The sequence below is a fragment of the Nyctereutes procyonoides genome, unplaced genomic scaffold (genome assembly GCF_905146905.1).
Source record: "Nyctereutes procyonoides isolate TBG_1078 unplaced genomic scaffold, NYPRO_anot_genome, whole genome shotgun sequence".
Taxonomy (NCBI): Eukaryota; Metazoa; Chordata; class Mammalia; order Carnivora; family Canidae; genus Nyctereutes; species Nyctereutes procyonoides.
Window position 1 is genome coordinate 84,132,464 of NW_026575140.1, and position 23,322 is coordinate 84,155,785.

Below are 23,322 nucleotides of genomic sequence, written 5' to 3' on the forward strand. Positions count from 1 at the left end.
AAATACACACATATACATATGCATAAAACTGATTTACCATTGTGCTAAGTGTTTCTTCCCAATCAGGCCGCTCTCGAGGGTGAACATTTCTATGTAGTTCTGGAACAAAATCATCCTCTTCAGAATGTACCGAGGACTTCATCTTCCTGGAGGTAAAAACATAAGAGACTATGATAAGAACTCCCAATTCTATGAAAACCTTCCAATGACTGTAATTCAAAAAATAGAAAATTATGTCCGATTTGAAATTCAATTAAGAGCTTCAGTGGTTAGTATTGATTCCCCATTTGTACTCTGGCTTTCAGAGATCTTTCCTGATATATTCAACATCTACTTTTATTCCAAAAGATAAATGTAAAGTTAATAACTACCTAACCTTCACAGTCTGTGGTAATTATTATATAAGGACTGATTTTATCTAACAGTAGGAACCTGGAAAAGATTTGCAACAGCCACCAATATTAATGGAACTGTGCTAAGCATTAGTGAAATTCCAGAATTAGTAAAATTCCAGGATATGGTACTTCCAGGTCCAATTTTTGTAGCACAGGGTCTTGAACTAGCACACTTAAGAACAACTATGAATGCTAAACAAAACATATGAAACAACTTGTCTAAAGGCACAGGAAAGCAATCAAAGTTTGGGGCTACATTCTTTGAGAGCCCATGAAACAAATTCCACATTTAATTATTACTTTCATATAAGAGATTTCCTAAATCAAAAATGAGAAACAAAGCCCAAGCATAATATTGTGGTCTTACTGGACTAAGCTGGTAGAGGTTGGATGATGAAGTTGCCAAAGCAGATGGGGCTTAAGAGGGAAAATGACCCCTAAAAAGACATGCAGAAGAAGAACCCATAAATCTACACGGAAATTCCCCCTGAAACCATTAACTTATTCCTAAGCCTACAAGTAAGTAGGACAAGATGCTGAGAAACCTATCCAAAAACAGTTGATAGGCAACTAAAGAGCAAACAAGATTATCTCACAGCCCAATCCCACTATAGAGATGGAGGTTAACAAGTAAGCACTGTCAAGATGGAGGACCACTGAAAAAGAAAGGAAACCCTAGGCCCTTGAGACTCCAGAAAGGCCATCCCTTAGAAGTATGGACAAATGAGCAATAGATGAACTCTAAGAAATCTAAAATGAAGACTTTATAGCATTAGAACTGCCAGGAAAAAAATTAACTCTCTTTAGGGAAAATAACATTCTACAGACCCCCTGCAAATATTTTAGCCAAACTAGTATCCAGTAAACATTATAAGGGATGCTTTTAAAAAATTAAAAATAAATTTTAAAGAGCAGGAAATGAGTAAAAATTGGGGGAAAACATAAAACAGAGACTCACATTTGATTCAGACATTAAAATTATCAGAAAGGGACTTTAAAACAGTTATAATGAAGTTCTGACTTCTGTTTATGATGTAGTGAAAGCTGTAAAAAACATTGCTCCCATACAAATAAGATAAAAAGAAAGATAGTCTTAGAAATAATAACTTTTCTTAAATCCACCAGAAGACTGAGGCAACCAGCAAGTCTAAACTGTAAAGACAGACAGGAATCGCCAAGATGAGCTGGATCACAAGCAATTACTGCTCAGGGTAAAGCAGGAAAGAAGAGAGACAAGCTGGTAAGAAGAAATCAGTTAAATTCTCACCAAGTTTTATCAAGCTTTTAGTCAAATTCTAAAAACATGTATGATTAATATGTTCAATAAAATTTTTTAGAACTAGATGACAAATGAAGAATTTTAAGAGACAACTGGAAACTAAAAAACAATCAAATACTCATCCTAAAACTGAAAAATGCAGCATCTGAAATTAAGAACTCACTGGATGAGTTTTAAAAAAGAACTGACATGGCTAAAGAGAGAATTAGTGAACTAGAAGACAGTTCAGTACAAAATACATTGAAGCACACAAAGAAAAAAGAGAAATACATAAACAAGACTTGATTAACTCAAATATGTCTAAATTGGCAAATCAGAGATAAGGGAGATGATGAAAGAGAAAACAAGACAATAGCAATATTTGAAAAATAGTGGCTGAAAAGTTTTCAAAATTTATAGAAGTCATCAAAATAAAGATTCAAGAAGTCACACATACATCAAGCAGGGAAAAAATTAGACATATTTTATTCAAAATTTACTAAAATAAAATTTACTTTAAAGAAAAAAAAAGCAGTAATTGCAATTCTTAAAAGAAGCCAGAGAATAAAAGAAGAGTTGACTTCAAAGATGCAACAGTAACAATGTGGGAGGACATTTCGATGGAAATGGATAAGATAATGGAGCAAACCTTCAGGAAAATATAATGCCAACCTAGAATCATCTAAAATCATCCATTAAAAGTCATCTATTGAGCAGCCTGGGTGGCTCAGCGGTTTAGCGCCACCTTCAGCCCAGGGCGTAATCCTAGAGACCTGGGATCAAGTCTCACATCGAGCTCCCTGCAATGGAGCCTGCTTCTCTCTCTGCCGGTCTCTGTGCCTCTCCCTCTCTCTCTCTTTCTCTCTCTCTCTCTGTGTCTCTCATGAATAAATAAATAAAATCTTTAAATAAAATAAAAGTCACCCATTTAAAAAGTAAGAAAAATGGGGCACCTGGGTAGCTCAGTTGGTTAACTGCCTAACTCTTGATATCAAGTCAGGTCTTGATCCTGATCAGGGTCATGAATTCAGGCCACACACTGGGCTCCACAAACTGGGCATGGAGTCTATGTAATTAAATTTTTTTAAAGTAGGGAAAATAAGTTATTTTCAGACAAAAGCTAAAAAATTTACCACCAAGAGACCTTCATGAAAGAAATAGAATTATTCTGAATGAAGGAAGCTGATCCCAAAACTACAGAAATTCATGAAGAGCACAGTGAAGGAAAAGGTGACAAAATTTAAGTAAATAATGTTTTAAAAACTGACAAAAAGGGGTGCCTGGGGTGGCTCAGTTAAGCATCTGCCTTTGGCTCAGGTCATAATCCTGGGGTCCTGGGATCAAACCCTGCATCAGTCTCCTTGCTTAGCAGGGGAGTCTGCTTCTTCCTCTAACCCAACATCTCTACCCCTGCTCATGCACACCCACTTTCTCTCTCTAAAATAAATAAATACCACTAAAAACTTATGTAAAAGCAAAAATAATATTCCGTAAGATTTATAATAGACATAAAAAGCACAAAGGATAAGAGACATAGGCAATTATTATAGACATTTTCTATTTGCTGGGAAATGAAATACACACTATTTTAGAAAAGAATACAATAAGTCAGATGTATGTTGCAACCTTTACAGTAACTACTAGAACAATAGTAAATAAATGTGTAAGTAAAAAGATGAAGAGATCTTTTATTTTCTTAAGAGATCTTTTAAAAGAAAACATACTTGATTAACCCAAGAGAAATCAGAGAAATGAAGAATAAAGGTACAAAGAATAAACAAGGTAAATTAAAATATAAGTATGAAGGTAGTAGAATTCAAGTATATTATTAATAATTATTAAAGTGACTAGACTGGTTGGCAAGCATGGTAGGAATTTAAATGGTGCAGTCACTGAAGAAAACAGATTGACAAAATATTATAGTATCTTATAATCAAAATACTAACTATACAAATACCATATAATACAGCAATTCCATTCCTAGATATTTAACCAAGAGAAATAAAAACATGTTCAACATAAATTCATACATGAATATTCATACCAGTATTTATAATAGCCAAAAAGTAAAAACAACCAAAATGCTTATCACTTGAAGAATGGACAAACAAAATGTACAAACAACTTAGACGCAAAAGACCATATATTATATTACTGCATATATACAAAATGTCCAAAAGAGTCAAAGTCACAGGGGGACAAAAAGTGTATTTAGTGGTCACCAGGGGCTGGGGAGTGGAAGACATAGAAAATTACTATAGGCATACTTCATTGCATTGCTCTTCATTTTATTACACTTCAGAGATACTGCATTTTTTAACAAATGACAACCCTGTGTCGAGGAAGTCTATCAGCACCATTTTTCCAACACCATTTGCTCACTTCATGTCTCTGTTACATTTTAGTGATTCCCAGTATTTCAAACTTTTTCATTGCTATTATATTTGTTATGGTGATCTGTGATCTGTTATCTCTGATTTTATCATTATAATTGTTTTGAGGTGCCACAAACAGTGCCTACATAAGATGCCAAATTTAATAAATGCATTTTTCTGATCCAACAATTGGCCATCGTGTTCTGACTCCTCCTCCAGTCATTCCCGTCTCTCTCCCTTTCTTCATACCTCCCTATTCTGAGACAAAACAATACTGAAATTAGGCCAATTAATAACTCTAAAGCAGTCTCTTAAGTGTTCAAGTGAAGAGTCAAAAGCCTCTTACTTTATTTTTTAATTTTTTTTAAGAGAAGGAGATAGGGAGGGGCAGAAAGAAAAGGAGAGAGAGATTCTTCTCTCTTTTTTTAAGATTTTATTTATTTATTCATGAGAGACACAGAGGAAGAGACATGCAGAGGGAGAAGCAGGCTCCCTGTAGGGAGTCCGATATGGGACTTGATCCCAGGAATGGGATCAGGCCCTGAGCCAAAGACAGAGGCTCAACTGCTGAGCCACCCAGGCATCCCAGAGAGAGAGATTCTTAAGCAGGCTGCACACCCAATGCAAATCCCAATGTGGGACTCGATCTCACAACCCTGAGGATCATGTCCTGAGCCGAAATTAAGAGTCACTTAACCAACTGAGCCACCCAAGCACCTCTTTTCCCCCCCAAATGTCTACCATTTTGTATCAAAAGATAGAATGTATTAAGTTAGTGAGGAAGTGGGGATCCCTGGGTGGCTCAGTGGTTTAGTGCCTGCCTTTGGCCCAGGGCGTGAACCTGGAGTCCTGAGATCGAGTCCCACATCAGGCTCCCTGCATGGAGCCTGCTTCTCCCTCTGCCTGTGTCTCTTGCCTGCCTCTCTCTCTCTCTCTCTCTCTCTCTCTGTCTCTCATGAATAAATAAATAAAATCTTAAAAAAAAAAGTTAGTGAGGAAGATGTGTCAAAAGCCAAGATAAGTCAAAAGCTAGGCCTCTTATGCCAAACAGCCAAGTTGTGAATGCAAAGGAAAAATTCTTGCATTTCCTACTAAAGTGAACACATGGAAGATAAAAAAGCAAAAGAGCCTTATCACTCATATGGAGAAAATTTTAGTGGTCTGGACAGAAGATCAAGACAGCCACAACATTCCCTTAAAGCCAAGGCCTAATCCAGAGCAAAGTCCTAACTCTCTTCAACTCTGTGAAGTCTGATAAAAATGAGGAAGCTACAGAAGACTTTGAAACTAGCAGAAGCTAATTCATGAAGTTTAAGAAAAGAAGCCATCTCTATAACAGTGCAAGGTGAAGCAGTAAGTGCTGATGCAGAAGCTATAGGAAGTTATCCAGCAGATGTAGCTAGGATAATTAATGAAAGTGGCTACACTATAAACAGATTTTCAATGTAGACAACACAGCCTTAAATTGGAAGAAGATGCCATCTAGGACTTTTGCAGCTAGAGAGGAGATGTCAGTCCTTGGCTTCAAAGCTTCAAAGGACAGGCTGGCTCTTATTAGGAGCTAATGCAGCTGGTGACTTTAAGTTGAAGCCAATGTTTATTTACCATTCTGAAAATGCTAAAACCCTTAAGAATTATACTAAATCTAATCTGCCTGTGCTCTATAAATGGAACAACAAAACCTGGAGGACAGCACACCTCTTTACAACACGGTTTACCAAATATTTTAAGCCCATTATTGAGACCTACTGAGATTCCTTTCAAAACATTACTGCTCACTGACAATGCATCTGGACTAAAAATTCTAATTAAAATAGTTAAAGAGGAATATTTCATGATAAAGTGTTAAGTAACCATGATATAATAAACAAAATCTATATGTAATAAATAACTTAGCTTCTCAATACATAAAGCAAAACTTAAAAGAACTAAAAAGAAAATAAATAAATCCACAGTTACAGTTTCAGATTTTAACAAATATTTCTCAGTGACTCATAGAATAAGCAGATAAAAAATAAGTATATAGGAGATCTGAACAACCCACCTTTCAACCTGAACTACAACACTAAACCTAACAACTGCAGAATATATATTCTTTTCAACAGCATATTAAACATTTACCAAGAGTCTTTAATCCAGACAATGAAGCAGGTCTCAGCAAATATAAAGAATTTAAACCATAAATGAAGTGTTTTGTGACCAGTACCAAATTATACTAAAAGTCAATTATCTCCCAAATGTATGGAAATTACAAAACACAGTTCTGAATTCATGAATCAAATACATGAAATCACAATGAAAATGAGAATATATTTTTATCTGAATGATAATAAAAATATAACATATTAAAATCTGTGGGATACAACTAAAACAGAGCAAACTTCAGACCTCTAAATTCCAGTTATTGGAAATAAGATAAGTCAAAAACAAATGTTCTAAGCCTCCATTACAAAAATCTAGAAAAAGAATAGTAAATAATTCCAGGAAAGTAGAAAGAAGAAAAAAATTGTTAAATAAAATACAAGTGAAATAAAACACCAACTCTGAAAGATTAATAAAATGGACAATACCTAGCAAGGTTCATCAAGAAAAAAACAGAACACAAAATATAAACAATGAAAAGAGAGTTATAACTAGAAAGTCTACAGACAAAAAGATTCTGAGGACATTACAAACAACTTTATTCCAATACATTTGTGAATTTCATTGAAATGGACAAATTCCCTGAAGAATACAACTTACCAAAAATGAAAAAAGAAACCAAATACTTTTCAATGGTCCTTTGCTATTAAAGAAGCTGAGGCTGTATGAAAACTCCAAGTCCCTATGGATTCAGTGGGGAATTCTTTCAAACATTCAAGGAATAAATAATAGCAACATTATAACCCTCCAGAGTATAGAAATAAAAGGAAGACCCCCTTTTCAACCTGTTCCATGAGGCCAGGACAATCTTCATAACAAAGCCATTAAAGACATTAACAGAAAAGAAAATTGTATATCAAAATCATTAACATAGTTACACAACTTCTAAACAAAGAAGTAACAAATCAAACCCATTGATTTACAAAAAGGATATACACACAGTGTCTACCTAAGTTTTAGCCCAAAATCCAAACTGTTTTCACATTCTAAAGTCATTCGCTATAACTGACCATATAATTAAAGGAATAAAAAAATTATCTCATTTTAATAGGTATAATACATATTCACAATTTTTCTAAATATAAATAGTTACGTGAAGGTTATAAAAACACACGGAGATAACTTCAAACTTAATGGTGAAATACTGATGCTTTCCTAATGACAAGCAAGGTCAAAAAGGTCGTGAACAAGGTAAGAATATCTTCTATACAACATTTTACTTGATGTCTTAAGTTTTTTTTTTTTAACAAGAAAAAGAAATAAAAGGTATAAAAATTAGAAGGGAAGGGCTCTTGGGTGGCTCAAGTGGTTAAGCATCTGACTTAGTGTCAGCTCGATTCTTGGTCTTAGGGTTGGGAGTTTAAGCCTTGCTTTGGGCTCCATGGCAGAGCTACTTAAAAATAATTAACTAATTAATATAAAACTTAAAAGGGAAAAAGGATTCTCATCATTTGAAGATGACACAATGTGTTCAGCAATTAGAATAAAATAATTCAGCAAAGTGAGGTCAAATGCAAATATCAAATAATTTATATATACTGATATCATATATTTAATAAAGGGAGAAAAAGAGAAATACAATAGGTATGTAATTTGTACTATTTTCCATATAAAACTACACAGAAGTGAAAAAGAATTATTGCTGCAATTTGCAAGAAATGATCATAAACGTTGAGAAACAGAAGCCAGACCAAAGTATATGCTAATCTCAATAAGTAAGTGTATCAAATCCTCATGTTGAATATCTAAAACAATATTACATGACAATTATAGCTCTATAAAGCTGGAGGGGAAGAGTACATATTTTTAATTTTACTTACATATAATCCAAGGGCAGGCAAAACAAATCTACTGTGACAGAAGCCAGAATAAGGGTTACCTTTGAGACATGTGTTGACTAGGAGGGGCAAGTGTTTTGTGGCATGCTAAAGTAATTTATATCTTGATTGGGTTGTGTTTACATGGATATAAACATTTATATAAACTCTTCAAGCTATACATTCATGATTTGTGGATTTTATTATATCCAAGTTATATAAATAAAAAGTTTATTGGTTAAATAGTACACATTGTAAAATATTTAGAAATTATATACATTTTGTGTCATATAACACTGAATCAACTCCATAAAAATTTAATATCTATTTATTTAATTGATCCTTTTGTTCCATGCTTTTTAAATTATGGACAAATTTTACCCTTAACGTGATTAATTATAGTTTCATATATAACAGAAAAGACAGTGTTTTACTAACCAATAAAACCTAAAGAATCTAATACTTTATTTACAAGAGCTTTCTGTAAAATGTCAGATTTGTACCTGCATATTTTCAAGCAAAAGGAGGAAAAAAATCACTTTCCACATATTGTGGGAACCAGCCTTACCATCTCCTTCATTTAAAAAGTATTTAACTCTCTGACACATACTTTATCTTTCTATGAATCTTCTTTGTGGCTAATGAAAAATTATACTTGTGTTAAACTTCACAGAGAAATTCAAGTGACACACTGCCTGAGAAGTGTTACCTAAGGGACTGCTTACATTCAGGCATATCTTTTCTTTTTTTTTTTTTTTTTAAGATTTTGCTTATTTATTCATGAGAGACAGAGAGAGGCAGAGACACAGGCAGAGGGAGAAGTAGGACCCCTGCAGGGAGCCCGATATGGAACTCTCCCCCAGATCCTGAGATCACACCCTGAGCAGAAGGCAGACACTCAACTGCTGAGCCACCCTGGTGTCCCGGGTTAGTCTTTTCTTATCTATTTTTAGTTCTTTATGTATTAAAGAAATTAGTCCCTCATCTGTAATATGGGTTCCAAGTATTTTCCCATGTTGTCATTTGTCCTTGCTTATTTTTATAATGCAGATGTTTTATATTTTATGTAGCTGAATTTCAGAACTCTTTCCCTTATGGGTTTTGTGTTTTAAATTACGGTTCTAAAAGTCTTCTCAACCCCCAATTATTTTTTTTAATTTTCCCATGTGTTCTTTTAAAATTTTTATGATTTCATTTAATATACTTATATCTTTGATCATTTTGGAATTTATCCTTGCTATGAGGTAGGCCTTCAATTTTTTCTATTTTTTCTATTTTCCACTGATACATATTGAGTTTTCCCCAAAATACTTACTGAATAGCACACATTATCCCTATTGGTATTTGAGAAGCCATCTTCATCATACCTGGATCTTCCGTGTTTTTGAGTCTATTTTAGACTTTCCATTCTATCCCATCCATTATGCCTTCTATTCAGGCATTAGCACTACAAGGTTTTAATTACTTAGACTTCATAGTATAATATCTGGTTCATTAGTCCTTGCTTCTTTTCATCTTCCCAAAGTTCCTTAGCAAAGCTATCTAATTGTCTAGGTTTTTAAAAAGCATTCTTATTATCACATGAATTTATAATAAACTGACATCTAGATGATGTTAAATATTCCCAGCTATGAACAAGGTGTATCTTTTCATTTCTTCCCAATTTCTTTTATGTCCTTCACTAATGCTTGCTATTTTCTTCAAATATGTCTTAGTTCCTTATTAAGCTTATTTCTGGGTATTTTATTTTTTGTTGTTCTTAAAATTGGCACCTTTTTGTCTATTACATCTTCTAAGTAGTTACTATCTGATACACTATTATTAGCGCTGTTTTGCAGATAGGAAAATTGAAGCACCATTAACACATCTCAGTCACTCCAGATTTGGCAGACTGTTTGCTCCCAGAAGTTTCCACTTGACATCCTGAAGAAGACACTGAAACAAGCCATTTACATCTCCAGACACACATGAGACTGGGTTACAGACACCAAGATTCTGTCTCACTGAATGCTCTCTTCAGAAGTTTCCTCTCAAAAGCCCTGGGACAAAGTACTAGTAGACTTCCAATCCAAGACTGCATGTACGTTAAGAAAGAGATCTCTAAGTCTCTGAAAAATCTCTGAAAACTAAGTAAAAGGGAATAAATCCTTAAAAGAATGATATGGGTGGAATCAACAGGCCAGAGATCTCGATAAACTCCTGGAGGACAATAAGCAAGTGGGATCATACTGACTGGTAAGCCAGAGGAGAAAAACAGAGGCTGAAGGAAGCTATACTCCCACTCCCACTTCTCTCCACAACAAAAGAGGTATTTGCCCCCAAGGAATTAATAAAAACTGGAAAATTACTCTGTAAAGAAATTTAACCATCAATTAGACGGACTAGGGCTCCTAATGTGGGTGTTTGCACCTACAAGAAGCTATATGCATCATGGGACTACTAATGAGAACAGTTAAGGGAAGGAGGCAAAGAAGGACAGATCTCTAGCTTAATAGTTCAAAGCACAAATTCTGTTCAGTCAGAACAAATAGCACATGTACACTGAATGAAGTCACAAAGCTGAAGAACACAGTAACAGAAATGTATTATTTACATGTACCAGTGTATATGCCATATCTAAATATGAAAAAGAACACTTAAAAATTATTTCCCTACTTAGATTGAATTTGGAAGACTAAAGAATAGTTTACTAGTGGCCTAAAGAACAAGTATAAGAAATACATCAAATCAGAAAATAAAAAGGTAAAGAGAAATATATCATGAGAAAAGGACAGATTAAGGAGACCTGATATGCAATAAATAGGTTCCACAAGGAGACAATTACTGCAGACAGAAGAGAGGCAACAATTAAATAAATAATAGGTAACGATAAAAAAAAATCTGTCCTAACATGAAGACCTGAATCTAGGGATTGAAAGTCACTGAGCTCCAAGCTGAAGAACTGATGATAAAATACATGTAAACTAAGGATAAAAAAAATGCTATAAGCATTCAGACAGAAAGTACAAGTTGCCTATGAAAGAGAAAGGGAAAAGATGGCATAAGCATATGTGAGAAATCAGATTATATTGCTCACAGAACTTATGTCAACAAAGTACTCAAGAAAATATCTACCAGGAAACAAATGAACCAGAAGAGACACGTTAAGATGGAAGATGATAAAAAGGAAACAACAGTAAGGACTAAGCAATGATACATCATTAAATCCGAATGAATGATAGAAAAAATTAAAACATCTTAGCAAAAACTGAGGCTTTCTGGTGGGGCAGGAGCATGGCAAATTTACGAGTATCCAAAGAGGACTGAGGAAAAAGGAGAAGGAAAAGTATTCTGAAGATCTCATCTTAAGAGAAGAGGAAGGAGAAAAGAAAAGAGAACTTCACATCTGAGTGGAAGAAATTCTTTGATTTTCTAATAATAAAATACATATCTCAACATAAGCATGGAAAGGGAAGCTAATCATTAACAGTATATAAAAGTATATCAGATGTTCTAAAATTAAATATCTAGAATGGTTTTGCTTGTTCTGATTTTAATCTTGCTAAGCTGTCACTTGATTTTCTTTTTAAAGGGACTATCTTACATTTATAAACAGAGCTTTATAGGTTTCAGGAATTTTCATTTACTACGTGTGAACATGGAAATGACTGTTTAAGGGAGTTTAATTTAAATTTAAGTTAAATACAAAGGTTATGGAAAAATTGGTTTTCAAATGTTTAAATAAACAACCTAATAGTCAGGAACTTTCATATAGTATTATACTGTTCTCTAAGGCCCTTCATGAACATCAAAAAACTCACAGATAAATATAAGAAACATTCACCTTGGATTCCATCCCAAAGAGTTTAATTACTGAAATACCAAGAAAGCCTTGTACCAGCATGCCTCATGGGTAAGACAGATTTATTTCACAGATTATAAAGACAGCCTAAAGGCTAGACTTCAATACTGCATAAAATTTTCTGAGATTAAGTGATGTTCACATCAGACTTTGCTGATCCCAATTAAATGTATTATCTTTGTGACACCGATAAAAGTGTGTTCAGTGAAAATTATATTTTATGTTGAAAGAATATTTTAAGACCTAACCTGTATTCTAGATAATAAATCCAATGTTACAGAATATCATCTTTGCACCATACACATCTTTTTTGGTATTATACATAACAGATTATTAAGGCTGAGATGCCTATAAAAAGTCACAGACTATAAAATAGACTTGGGTTGTGATACTGGTATATATGTCATTGGTTAATTGTTAATGCTACCTGTCTACCTTTCCAGGCTCATAAAAACTGACTGGGATGGTGGAGGGGTGCTTGGGTGGCTCAGTTAAGCATTCAACTCTTGATCTCAGCTCAGGTCTTGATCTCAGGGTTGTGAGATCAAGCTCTCTCTTGGGCTCCACACAGGGCATGAAGCCTACTTTAACAATTTAAAAAAAAAAAAAAAAAAACCCTCACTGAGGAAACCCAAAATCAATAATTTCCGAAGACAACAAAAGAACAGTCATGTTATTAAAAGCAGGGAGTCATGAAACAGCTTTACAGGCTTCCACAGTAGTTCAACCAATCAAAATAAAGCATTATAAGATCTACAAGAAAAGCAAGAACCTAGAAGAAATATAATCCCATATTCCAAGCCATTGGTTACTTATTTAGGCTGCTGCAGTATCTTCTCACAGTATCATTTCAAATAAGGCAGAAAATTAATAAAACCAACCAACCAATCAAGTACATGAACTATTATTAAGCTTATGTTGCTATAAAACAATAAAGACATTGTAAAAAATTAATATATGCTCACTATGTTATCTAGTTTAATTAAAGTTAGGAGTTTTCTTCTCACTTAAGATCATGTTATTATGATGGAGATATAAGTAAAGGCATCTACAGATTGATTTCAAAAGCACATGGTTCGGGATCCCTGGGTGGCGCAGCGGTTTGGCGCCTGCCTTTGGCCCAGGGCACCATCCAGGATGGAGACCCAGGATCGAATCCCACGTCGGGCTCCCGGTGCATGGAGCCTGCTTCTCCCTGTGCCTGTGTCTCTGCCTCTCTCTCTCTTTCTCTCTCTCTACCATAAATAAATAAAAAATCAAAAAAAAATATTAAAAAAAAAGCACATGGTTCTATGGGGCACCTGGGTGGCTCAGCCAGTTGAGCAACAGACTCTTAGTTTTAACTCAGGTCATGATTTCTGGGGTCATGGGAAGGAATACGACTTCGGGCTCTGCACTCATTGCAGACTCTGCTTGAGATTCTCTCTCTCTCCTTCTGCCCTATTCTCTGCTCATGCTCTAAAATAATTAATTAGTTAATTAATTAATTAAACGTGCACAGTTCTAAAGATGTGGTTCAACTATGCACTGTATCATCTGTGTTTCAAACAATATGTCATATTTGCCAGGCTATGTATCTGTCAATAATATAATATTAGAAAAGATTAACTAGATTATATAATAAACATTTCTAACCTTAAATGCCAAAGAACCAATACCTTTCATGATTGCGAGTTAGTAATAACTGTTAGGTGTCTAAAAGATCACATTATTGTATGCGCTAGTTCACTTTTATGTTTGTTGTATATATATCACCATTACTCAAAATCCCTTCCTAAGAAAGGAATTTCAGAACTAAGATTTAACAGTTACATATTTCACTAGTCTTTCACTTTCAAATTCATTTCCATCTCGGTTCAAAATTTTGCTTTACCATATACTTACAACGTGGTCTATGTGTGCCTTTCTGAGTGACAATTTCCTCATCTGGAAAATGGGAAAAATACTACCAACTTTATAGAATTGACAGATAAGTGACAAACTGCACATAACATATTTGGCTTAATACGCTGCATATAACAACTCCAAAATTAAATTTTTCTTTCTTAAAATATTTAAAGCACCTCTCCTTTTCCTCTTCTGTACCATATTCCTCCTGACGGAAGGGCTCTTCTAATGATTCTTAAGGACTCTTCTACTCTAAGGACTATGGCAATCTCTAAATGTTCTAGTCGAAGAACTATTTTAACAGTGATAATGGGTAGGTAATAGCTTTACTCTACAAATGAGAACTCAGAAAATGAGAGATTTGTGAGTCAGTGGTAGACAAGTTTGAACTACTGCAATGAAGGAGATTGGGCAACTTCCCACAGTGCTAGAATGTAAGAAAAAGTATCCTTTCCTCCAGCCAATAAAAATAAATGTTATTCCAAAAGCTAATGGATAAATATGAATGCCCCTCTGTGAGTACTTCTTCCTGAGGCAGATGATAGCTAGAAGCACCACAAACCTACATCGTAGGTAGGGTATGATTTTCTCAGTCACAGTGTCTCAAATGACACAATGCTATTGTGTGTAAATGAAAATTAACTAGAATGTAAACAATAACACAGTTTAATTTAATGTGTATTAGCATAGATTTTAAACACGTGAAGCGTTTTCCGTATATTTTCTTAATTACTAAATTGCTTTTATTAAAACACTTCTCATGTGTAACACTGAGTCTACTATTTAGTTCTCCCAAGGTTACAGCTGCAACTCTCCTACCACAACCCTTCACCTTCGACACCCACACACACATTTTTCTGTTAGGCATTTTAGCTGGAACGCCGCTGCGAATGTCATAAAAGCACTCTGCTGCCACATTTCCTCATGTCTTACTGCTGAATAGGTGAGAAACACTACATGAAATATGGCCTTACCCAGATCTCTTTGTTGCACTGACAAAGAAAGATCAAATCTCAAAGGTATATTTGGTCTGGGAGAGCAATGAGGATATTCAGATATGAATATCTGTCTGTTTTTAACTTGTTATATTATAAAAAGGATCAATGCCCTGTGGTGTGTCATGGTTTCCTAAAACAATGCAAACACTAGAGTTCAGTTTCTCAGGATGAAAATGCTATCACATAGTCTTGAAGAAAAAAGAAAGATTTGCTTTCAAATTTAATAGTCAGAAGAAAAACCCAGATAGGCTCCTGTTGCCTAACAAGTAAGTCAAGGATGACAGTACCAAATCTATTACAACAACAAAGTCTGGATTATTTCTTCCTTTGACTAATACCCCAAAATAACTTTTATAATTTTAATACCAAGTTAAACAGTTTTAATACCGACAAAATACATGCTTTATTTTTTTCTAACTGTCCATGAGACACTGACCATATTATAAAGAATTTATGAAACATAAAAAAAGCATATTTTGGTAGAGAAGTAGCTTACTCACATAGGAAAGGCCACATAAAATCATAGGAAGAATGAGAAAGTTGATACAAAAAAAGAACTTCATATGCTAATAGTCCATTTTCATACTTTGAACATTAAGCTTTTCTACAAAATTTAAAACATACTTATTCATTTTAAACACTGAGTGGGAAATTTAATGTGAGCTATCAAGACTTCCTTATATTTAATCCTTTCTGCCATTTATCCTTTAGTTTTTTTAAGATTTTATTTATGAGAGAGAGTGTGTGAGGCAGCAGGAGGAGGGGCAGAGGGAGGCTGAGAGAATCTCAAGCTGACTCTGCCCTGTGCACACAACCCAACGTGGGGCTCAGTCTCAGAACCCCGAGATCATGAGCTGATCCAAAACCAAGAACTGGATAGTCAACAGACTGAGCCACCCAGGCTCCCCTATCCTAGATATTAAAAATCAAATCTGTGGATAAAGAAATTCTTTAACTTGAGAGAGACTCTTTTTGAACATTAAACATAAAGACAAGATCTGATATAAATAATGGTATGTTCACCTACCCAAGCACTCACAGGTAAAATTATAAAAGATGTTTAATTGCTCACGTGGGTGGCAGTGATAATATAGAGAACAAACTTCTTCATGATTTAATAACTCCAAAAGAATGAATTTGCTAACCTGTTTGAAAAAAAAAAAAGCCTTCTAAAATTTAAAACAAAAAATAAATAAATAAATAAATAAATAAATAAATAAATAAATAAATAAAATAAAATTTAAAACAGAATAAACCAATGGCACTCACAAGCTGCAGGTAAAACCTTTTTCTTCACACGTGCCACCAAACTTCAAGATCTGCTTAATTAGGAGGCATTCCCTAAAAGAAGTTATGAAGTTACAACTAGAAATTCAAAACCAAGAAAGATTCCCAAGAGAGGTAGGGGAGTAAGACATAAGGTCAGGGACAAGAGTAGGGATCAAAGCCATGAAATAATTAATGTGTACTTATGGTCAAAATGTTTCATACACATGAACAAAGCAACAGAAGTATCCATGCACCTGCGCACAGATACATACAAACATTCCAAAAAAAGAGGAAGAAAAACCTATTATATTCAAATTCAGATCAAATCTATTGGGTACAAATCAGATACAGGAAGGAGTGGTACTTCATTCATTATGAGTCTCTACTTGAAATTCCTGAAATGCTACTACAAAACCTGTCTAACACCTTCTCTTCCTGGTGTTCTAACAAGTCATTTAAAATGCATTTTATAAGCTCAGGGCATGTTGTGGAATGAAGAGCCCTTCGTGCGACTAGAAACCTGTTCTTTTCAGCTCCAAAGCGTTCCCCAGAGAAAAAAAAAAGATGGTCTCACCAGAGAAGAGATTACAACTGGAAGGATCGGAAACGGGTGCAGGGGTGGAGAGAGTGGACAGAGGAACAAAAGTGAGAGAGAGAGAGAAGGGTGAATTCCATAATTACCTGAAGTCATCTTCCCTCTCTCCCTCTTCACTGCCAGTCATCTCGGTTATAACTTCAGAATCCAACCCAAAGACACTATCATCTCCCGAAGTGCTACTCTCACTTTCAGTCTCCATCTTGTATTCAAAAAATTTAATCCTCAAGGCATGAAATAAAGAACACCACCAATGTTCAAGTTGTCCGGCTCTGTTTACGTACACCCAGGTGTGTGGCTGATGCACAGTGATCTGTGATCACGCCGGGCCACAGTCTATTACGTACTATTCTAATCACAGTTGGGGTAAAGACAGGAAATCACATAGAGCACACTCACTGCATCCTAGGGCTCCACACCTGTGACACCGAGGCCCCTCCCACCGCCTCAGGCTCTGTGACCTACATAATCCAACACAGAACCCAAATGAAGGTGAGTTTTCACTAATTATTGATCTAATAACTATTTTTCTCCACGCGAGTTTCCAGTTAACAAGTTAAAAACAGACAGTTTCAAAGTACAAGATTTTCTTATTTTGCTATTTCAAGATGAATTATGAAAGGTAAACCGAAAACCGGAAAGATAACACTATGATGTAGAAGTCTCCTGGGCCAACCACAATGAGAGGCACAGTTACAGACCTCACAGTTAAGGAGGATCGCAACTCAGAGACATGACAAGCATGCAGCAGGGACCTGCCCAACTTCATGCCTTCTCATATTACACCCATCTTTCCTTCCCCGCAGTAATAACTGCCAGATACACCTTGCTCAGGTATCCAAAATGGGACATAACAGCCAGGCTTGTCCAAGGCCTTTTAAAGAAAAATAAATAAATAAATACCAGAAGTTAAAAGACATTGACAATTACACCAAATAAAAGCATGCGACATTTTTAACACACCACTTAAACTGCAGACGCCCATGGCAGCAATAAAATGACTTGCTGGGAAAGGAGTGAAGACTACAGCATCTGTAACACTGACAGTAACACAACTGTTACTCAGAAAATAACCACATTGGTACCAAACACTGATACGTCAGATACTCATCTTTTGGCCCAGCAATTCCCTTTCTAGGAAATTACTGTTTTTTATTTATTTATTTATTTATTTTTATTCATCAGAGACACGGAGAGACAGAGAGGCAGAGACACAGGCAGAGGGAGGAGCAGGCTCCATGCAGGGAGCCCGACGTGGGACTCGATCCAGGGTCTCCAGGATCGCGCCCTGGGCCGAAGGCGGCTGAGCCACCCGGGCTGCCCTGGGAAATTACTTTATTTTCACAGGTGGAAATAACAAAGAAACAGAAATATTCACAGCAGTAAACTTTATAACAACAGAATAGCAAAAACCACCTAGCTTGCTCATTAATGGAAAACTGGATAATCAATTTACAGAATCTCCACCGAACGGAATGCAATACACTTGGGTAGAGAAACTCAAGGGGGCCCTACTGGTCACGACTAAGGCACAGTATCAAGGCAAAGAAAAAAGAGGCAAATGTGGACAACAGTACAGATGACATGTTCCCAAACACATTTTCAAAGAAGAGGAAGGAGAAACACACAGGACTACATGCACAAAAGATGCACAGGACAGCACCAGTGAAAGCTGCTGTCTCCAGGGGGAAAACACGGAACGAGAGGGAGACAGGTTTTCACTGTACTGTGCGCATATCACCCTTGCAAAAATAATAACTAACTTTAACAGCCTTTTATATCCCTCAGCAAAGAATCAGATTTTTAAATGTTAAAATAACAGTATTTGGGTCTGCTTTTTTCTTCTGAACATATCTAACTCCTTTAATGTGTTTCATGAGTCCAACTCACCTTTCCTTTTAATTCTTTCTTTTGCTCCTTCATTACTGTCATTGATTTGCCTCACTTTCTCAAGCCCTTTCAAACCTGAAAATGTGAACTGTAAGCAGTAGTTTTACAGAGAATGCTAGGGCGGTCTAATCAACACAAGCTCACCCGGGACATCTTCGTTTCTAGTCCTAGGACCACTGCAGAACCGTACCTCCCCGCCCACCCCACTGCGGTGACAGCCTTCCATCCCACCAACCTGACCTATGCACCAAGGAAGACCTTCCACAGCTCTCACAGTTTTGACTCTGCTATCAGGAGTTCAAAAAAAAGGTTTCAGCTTCAAAATCAACCTATTTTCTGTTCCCTTCCTCAATAGCTAGTGAAAATCCAGCAGAAACATAAGGTAGTGAATGGCAGAGGGCATGTAAGGAACAAAGCGGAGTCGATCACTGGGGTTGCCAAAAGCTGAAAGGACTCCATATCCCTGAAGACCACAATTGCTTTCACTCCTTTCCCTGACTGCTTTAAAACCTGATCAGGCTTCACGTCCCCAACAAACTTTTGTGGGGGCACAAGTCTCTGACCTAAACCACAGGCCAAATCACGGACAGTTTACAACCAGTTGGTTCTTTATCTTCTACTGACCAAGCGATAAGGAAGACAAAGGGAAAGGGGAATTTCTAAATCCACCGCAGCAAGAGGAAAAGGAATTTTAGCAAGAGTTTAAGAATCTGAAATTAGAATGTTTTCTTTTTTTCAAGAAAAATGTTTTTAAGGTAGCTTATTTTTCTAGCAGCAGTAAAGTAGTAATAACAACAGCAAATATACACTTACTTTCTGTGCCAAGCATTGTGCCACGGGCCTTACAAAATAATTCTAATTAATTAGGTAATCCTCACAGGTAGGAGCTATTTTAATCCTTACATTACAGGTGAAGAAATTGAAGTTTAGCATAATAATCTGTCCAGGGTTACTCAGTTTATAAGTCTGCATTTAAAATACTTTTTAAAAATCTACCTAAAAATCTAACCACCATATGAAGTACTTCTATGGAGAAAATACGTGCCTTGCAATTTCAATTACATTAGCTCATTAGCTTGGCCTGCTCTGATCTCTTAATTCTGTTGTATACTGGCGACCTGCATTCATTTCTATACAGCATCCTCCACACATTTGGGTTGACTACAAAAAAAAAAAAAAAGGTACACGTAAGTGATCACAAAACAAAACAGCAGCAGGGCAGGAACCAAGAACCAGGGTCCTGATACTCCCATTTCATGCTCCTTTACCAACACTTTAACTTAGAATTGTTTTATCAATTCTGTTCAAAACACCCCGTGGCACATAGCCAAAAGGTCAATCAAGATCTCCTGAACTAGGGATCCCTGGGTGGCGCAGCGGTTTGGCGCCTGCCTTTGGCCCAGGGCGCGATCCTGGAGACCCGGGATCGAGTCCCACGTCGGGCTCCCGGTGCATGGAGCCTGCTTCTCCCTCTGCCTGTGTCTCTGCCTCTCTCTCTCTCTCTCTGTGACTATCATAAATAAATAAAAAAATTAATAAAAAAAAAAAAGATCTCCTGAACTAGGCACCAAGCTTTATCCACAGAATGCTTCACAATTATGATTCTAAACACAGATATACCAAAAATTGTGTATTCTCAATGTGAATAACATGTCTAGGTGTAATTAATGTATGTGTGTGTGCATGTGTATAACTATTAGAAAGAAAAGTTAATAAGCATGAATCCTCCTAAAATATTTGCAACTGAAGACTTTCTTCCAATGTAAAAATCACAAAATATAATGTACAAATGTCATCCATCATTAATCATTTTTATACTATATATTCATTCTAAATTCCAGATTACTTGTATCTTTAACTTGTTTTTCTAACCAGGTGGCCTGGTTGGCTCAGTCGGTTGAACAGCCAACTCGATATCAGCTCAGTTCATGATCTCAGGATCTCATAGTCATGGGATCAAGCCCCAAGCCAGACTCCATGATCAGAGCGGGGTCTACTTGAGATCCTCTCTCGCCCTCAGCCTCTGCCCCTCCCCCTACTTGTGTACTCTCTCTCTAAATAAGTAATAAATAATGTCTTTAAATTTTTTCAATTGTTTTTCTAACCAGTTGTAGGTGGTTTGTAGGTATGTTACACTGCAATAACTAACTTCAAAAGAATAATTATTTTCTTACTATACAATACTCTTGTGTTCTGAATCATCATACACAGACAACTAGTTGAGTTTACAAATATATCGAAAGGGCAAACAATTATGTATACTTTATTTTGTTAAAATTTATTTAACTAAAATAAATGTATTTGTTTATTTATAAATAAATTTCATTAAAATATCTACAGTACAGTAAAGCGATTTAACATGTTCCTCTATAGGTCGCTTTAAAAATAACAGAAAAATCTATTTGACTAGAAAATGGAACCTATCATGTTAGATTTTGCCTCTTTAGAAATATATATTTCAAGAGGGATCTAACTCTGAACAACTCTTCAAAAATGCTAAACTTCAAAAAAATGGATATCTTAACAATACATCACTTCTATCACAATAATGTATGTATTTAAAAAAAATCTATTATATTCCAAAAAGCTGTCTTATGAAACTGGAAAAAAATTTCAATAGAAATGGGAATATTTTGAAATCAGACATTGGTTCAAATTTCAACTATGTCATTTATAGACAGTGCGGCTTGAGGTAAGTAACTTAAAGTGAGTCTCAGTTTGGTAATCTCTAAAAGAGGAATAATAATAACCTTGTAAAGTTAATGTGTGGATAAGAAATAATGCATGTAATGAAACCATCATATTGCACAGTAAAGATAAGATCCTCTATAAAGGACAGACATCATGCACATCCTCACTGACACCACGGAATGCTTTTATTGTTGTGATTGTACAAAAACTGAGAAGTAAGATATTTCATCTTAAATACTTGGCTTTCTTTAGTTTTATCACTTAGCAGTTTTTACCATATTTGAAAGAGAGTAGTAATCTAATAAATGAAGGGAAGTAAATCTCAAATAAGAAATAATTTTCTACTTATTTGAGTCCCTTTATAAATGTAAAGAATGGAAAATCAAAAATTAGAACTGAAAGTTCAAATACTCCTCTCATTACATTAATATAAGGATTACAAAGTACATATAAAACTAGATCATAAGACAATTCAGCATGACATTTCCAATCTCTCTAATAAGTGAATTTAAGTGGAAATTTAGCAAGTATATGCATAAGCTCTCAATATTTAACTAAAACCATCTATTGTTTTTAAATTCTGTATCCTTAGCCAACCAAAGATTAAAAGCATACTTGCTGGTATTCAAGTTTAAAAATCTGCAGTATTTATTATAATGTAGAATACTGCCTTCAACAAATATATAATCTCAGGCTATGTTTTCACTGTATCAGTAACTACCATCAGTTGTTACACATTCTAGAATCTTCATCTCATGTAAATACTGACTGAAGAAAAATACTATGACAGTCTACCTAACCAGACTTCCTTGACACAAATTTTAACCATAATGATATAGTCTGTTTGGTATCATTAACTGTAAACAAAAAAAATTAGAAACTATATAGAGCAGATACCATTATTATAAGAAAAAAGAAATATATATATATATATATATACACATATAAAGACTTGGAAATCATATAACAAAAATACTCTGGGTAATTTTTACTTTTTTCTTTAATTTATCTACAATGTTTTTAAGCAGGGAGCCTCCTTCCCCCTCTGCCTGTGTTTCCACCTCTCTCTGTGTCTCTCTCATGAATGAATGAATGAATGAATACATACATACATACATACATACATACATACATACTCAAGAGCTCAAGGTGCTCTTGCACTAGGGAAAAAGAACATGGTATCAGCATTAACATATTCTTTCAAATGGAATTAGAGACTGCAGAGAACGATTCATACATCTACCAAGCCATGGGCACACATTACGGGCAAGTTGTCTTAACGTGAGCATTCCATTAGGAGACTCAGTAAAAACAAAACAAAAGCACCGACTTCACCATAATCTAGAGATCTCAACAAATCCTCACTGGTCTGAGACACTACTCACAACAGTGTTTCAATCTACAGATAAAATAACCAAAACTATACAGTGAAACAAGTTATAATTCTTCTAGCAATGAATTTAAGGCCACTAAAATACAACATCTACATGTAATGGTTAAATGAAAACACTGCTAAAAAGTAATAAAAGTATAGTGTTTGAAAATTAAGAATTATGCTGCAACTGATTTGGTAAAGGCCTTATAAAGACAATTAAAACTCAGTATTCTGGGGAGCCCGGGTAGCTCAGCGGTTTAGCGCCGCCTTCAGCCCAGGGCCTGATCCTGGAGACCCAGGATCGAGTCCCATGTCAGGCTCCCTGCATGGAGCCTGCTTCTCCCTCTGCCTGTGTCTCTGCCTGCCTCTCTCTCTCTCTCTCTCTCTCTCTCTCTCTCTCTGTCTCTCATGAATAAATAAATAAAATCTTTAAAAATAAAAAATAAAAATAAAATAAAACTCGGTATTCTTTAATATAACACTGAATTAAAGAAATTATTTCCTGAGCTAGAATTGTGATTGAATATGTCATCATCGGTGAGATACAGAACCAAAAGGTTTCCATTACAAGTTTAGGGCCTTAGAAAACTATGATCTTGGCAAAAAAACTGAAATTTATGTACAGTACTTCTGATAATTCCTGTAACTGGATCACCTCCTGTTAATGATATTTCAAAGAAAAATGGTAAATGTAAACTTAAGGAGTAACAATCAGGGGAGAAAGCAAAATGATTCAATGATTTTTTTTCCCCATTATCCATTGTTACAGAAATTTCTTCTGGTAAATTT

General features: G+C 35.3%; 1 protein-coding gene across 6 annotated transcripts in view; it reads right to left on the reverse strand.

Moving 5' to 3' along the window:
- Positions 1–23,322, reverse strand: part of ARHGAP32 (Rho GTPase activating protein 32) — a 265,244-nt gene that overhangs the window by 173,138 nt on the left and 68,784 nt on the right. For 2 of the 6 annotated variants that reach the window (XM_055304940.1, XM_055304939.1), the window contains exon 2: positions 38–146. In XM_055304940.1, the coding sequence (XP_055160915.1) occupies positions 38–142 (105 nt within the window). In that variant the 5' untranslated portion in view covers positions 143–146. Of the gene's footprint in view, positions 1–37; positions 147–15,982; positions 16,055–16,663; positions 17,218–23,322 lie in introns of those variants that run through there. The other 4 variants (XM_055304936.1, XM_055304943.1, XM_055304938.1 and 1 more) reach the window with 4 other exon arrangements.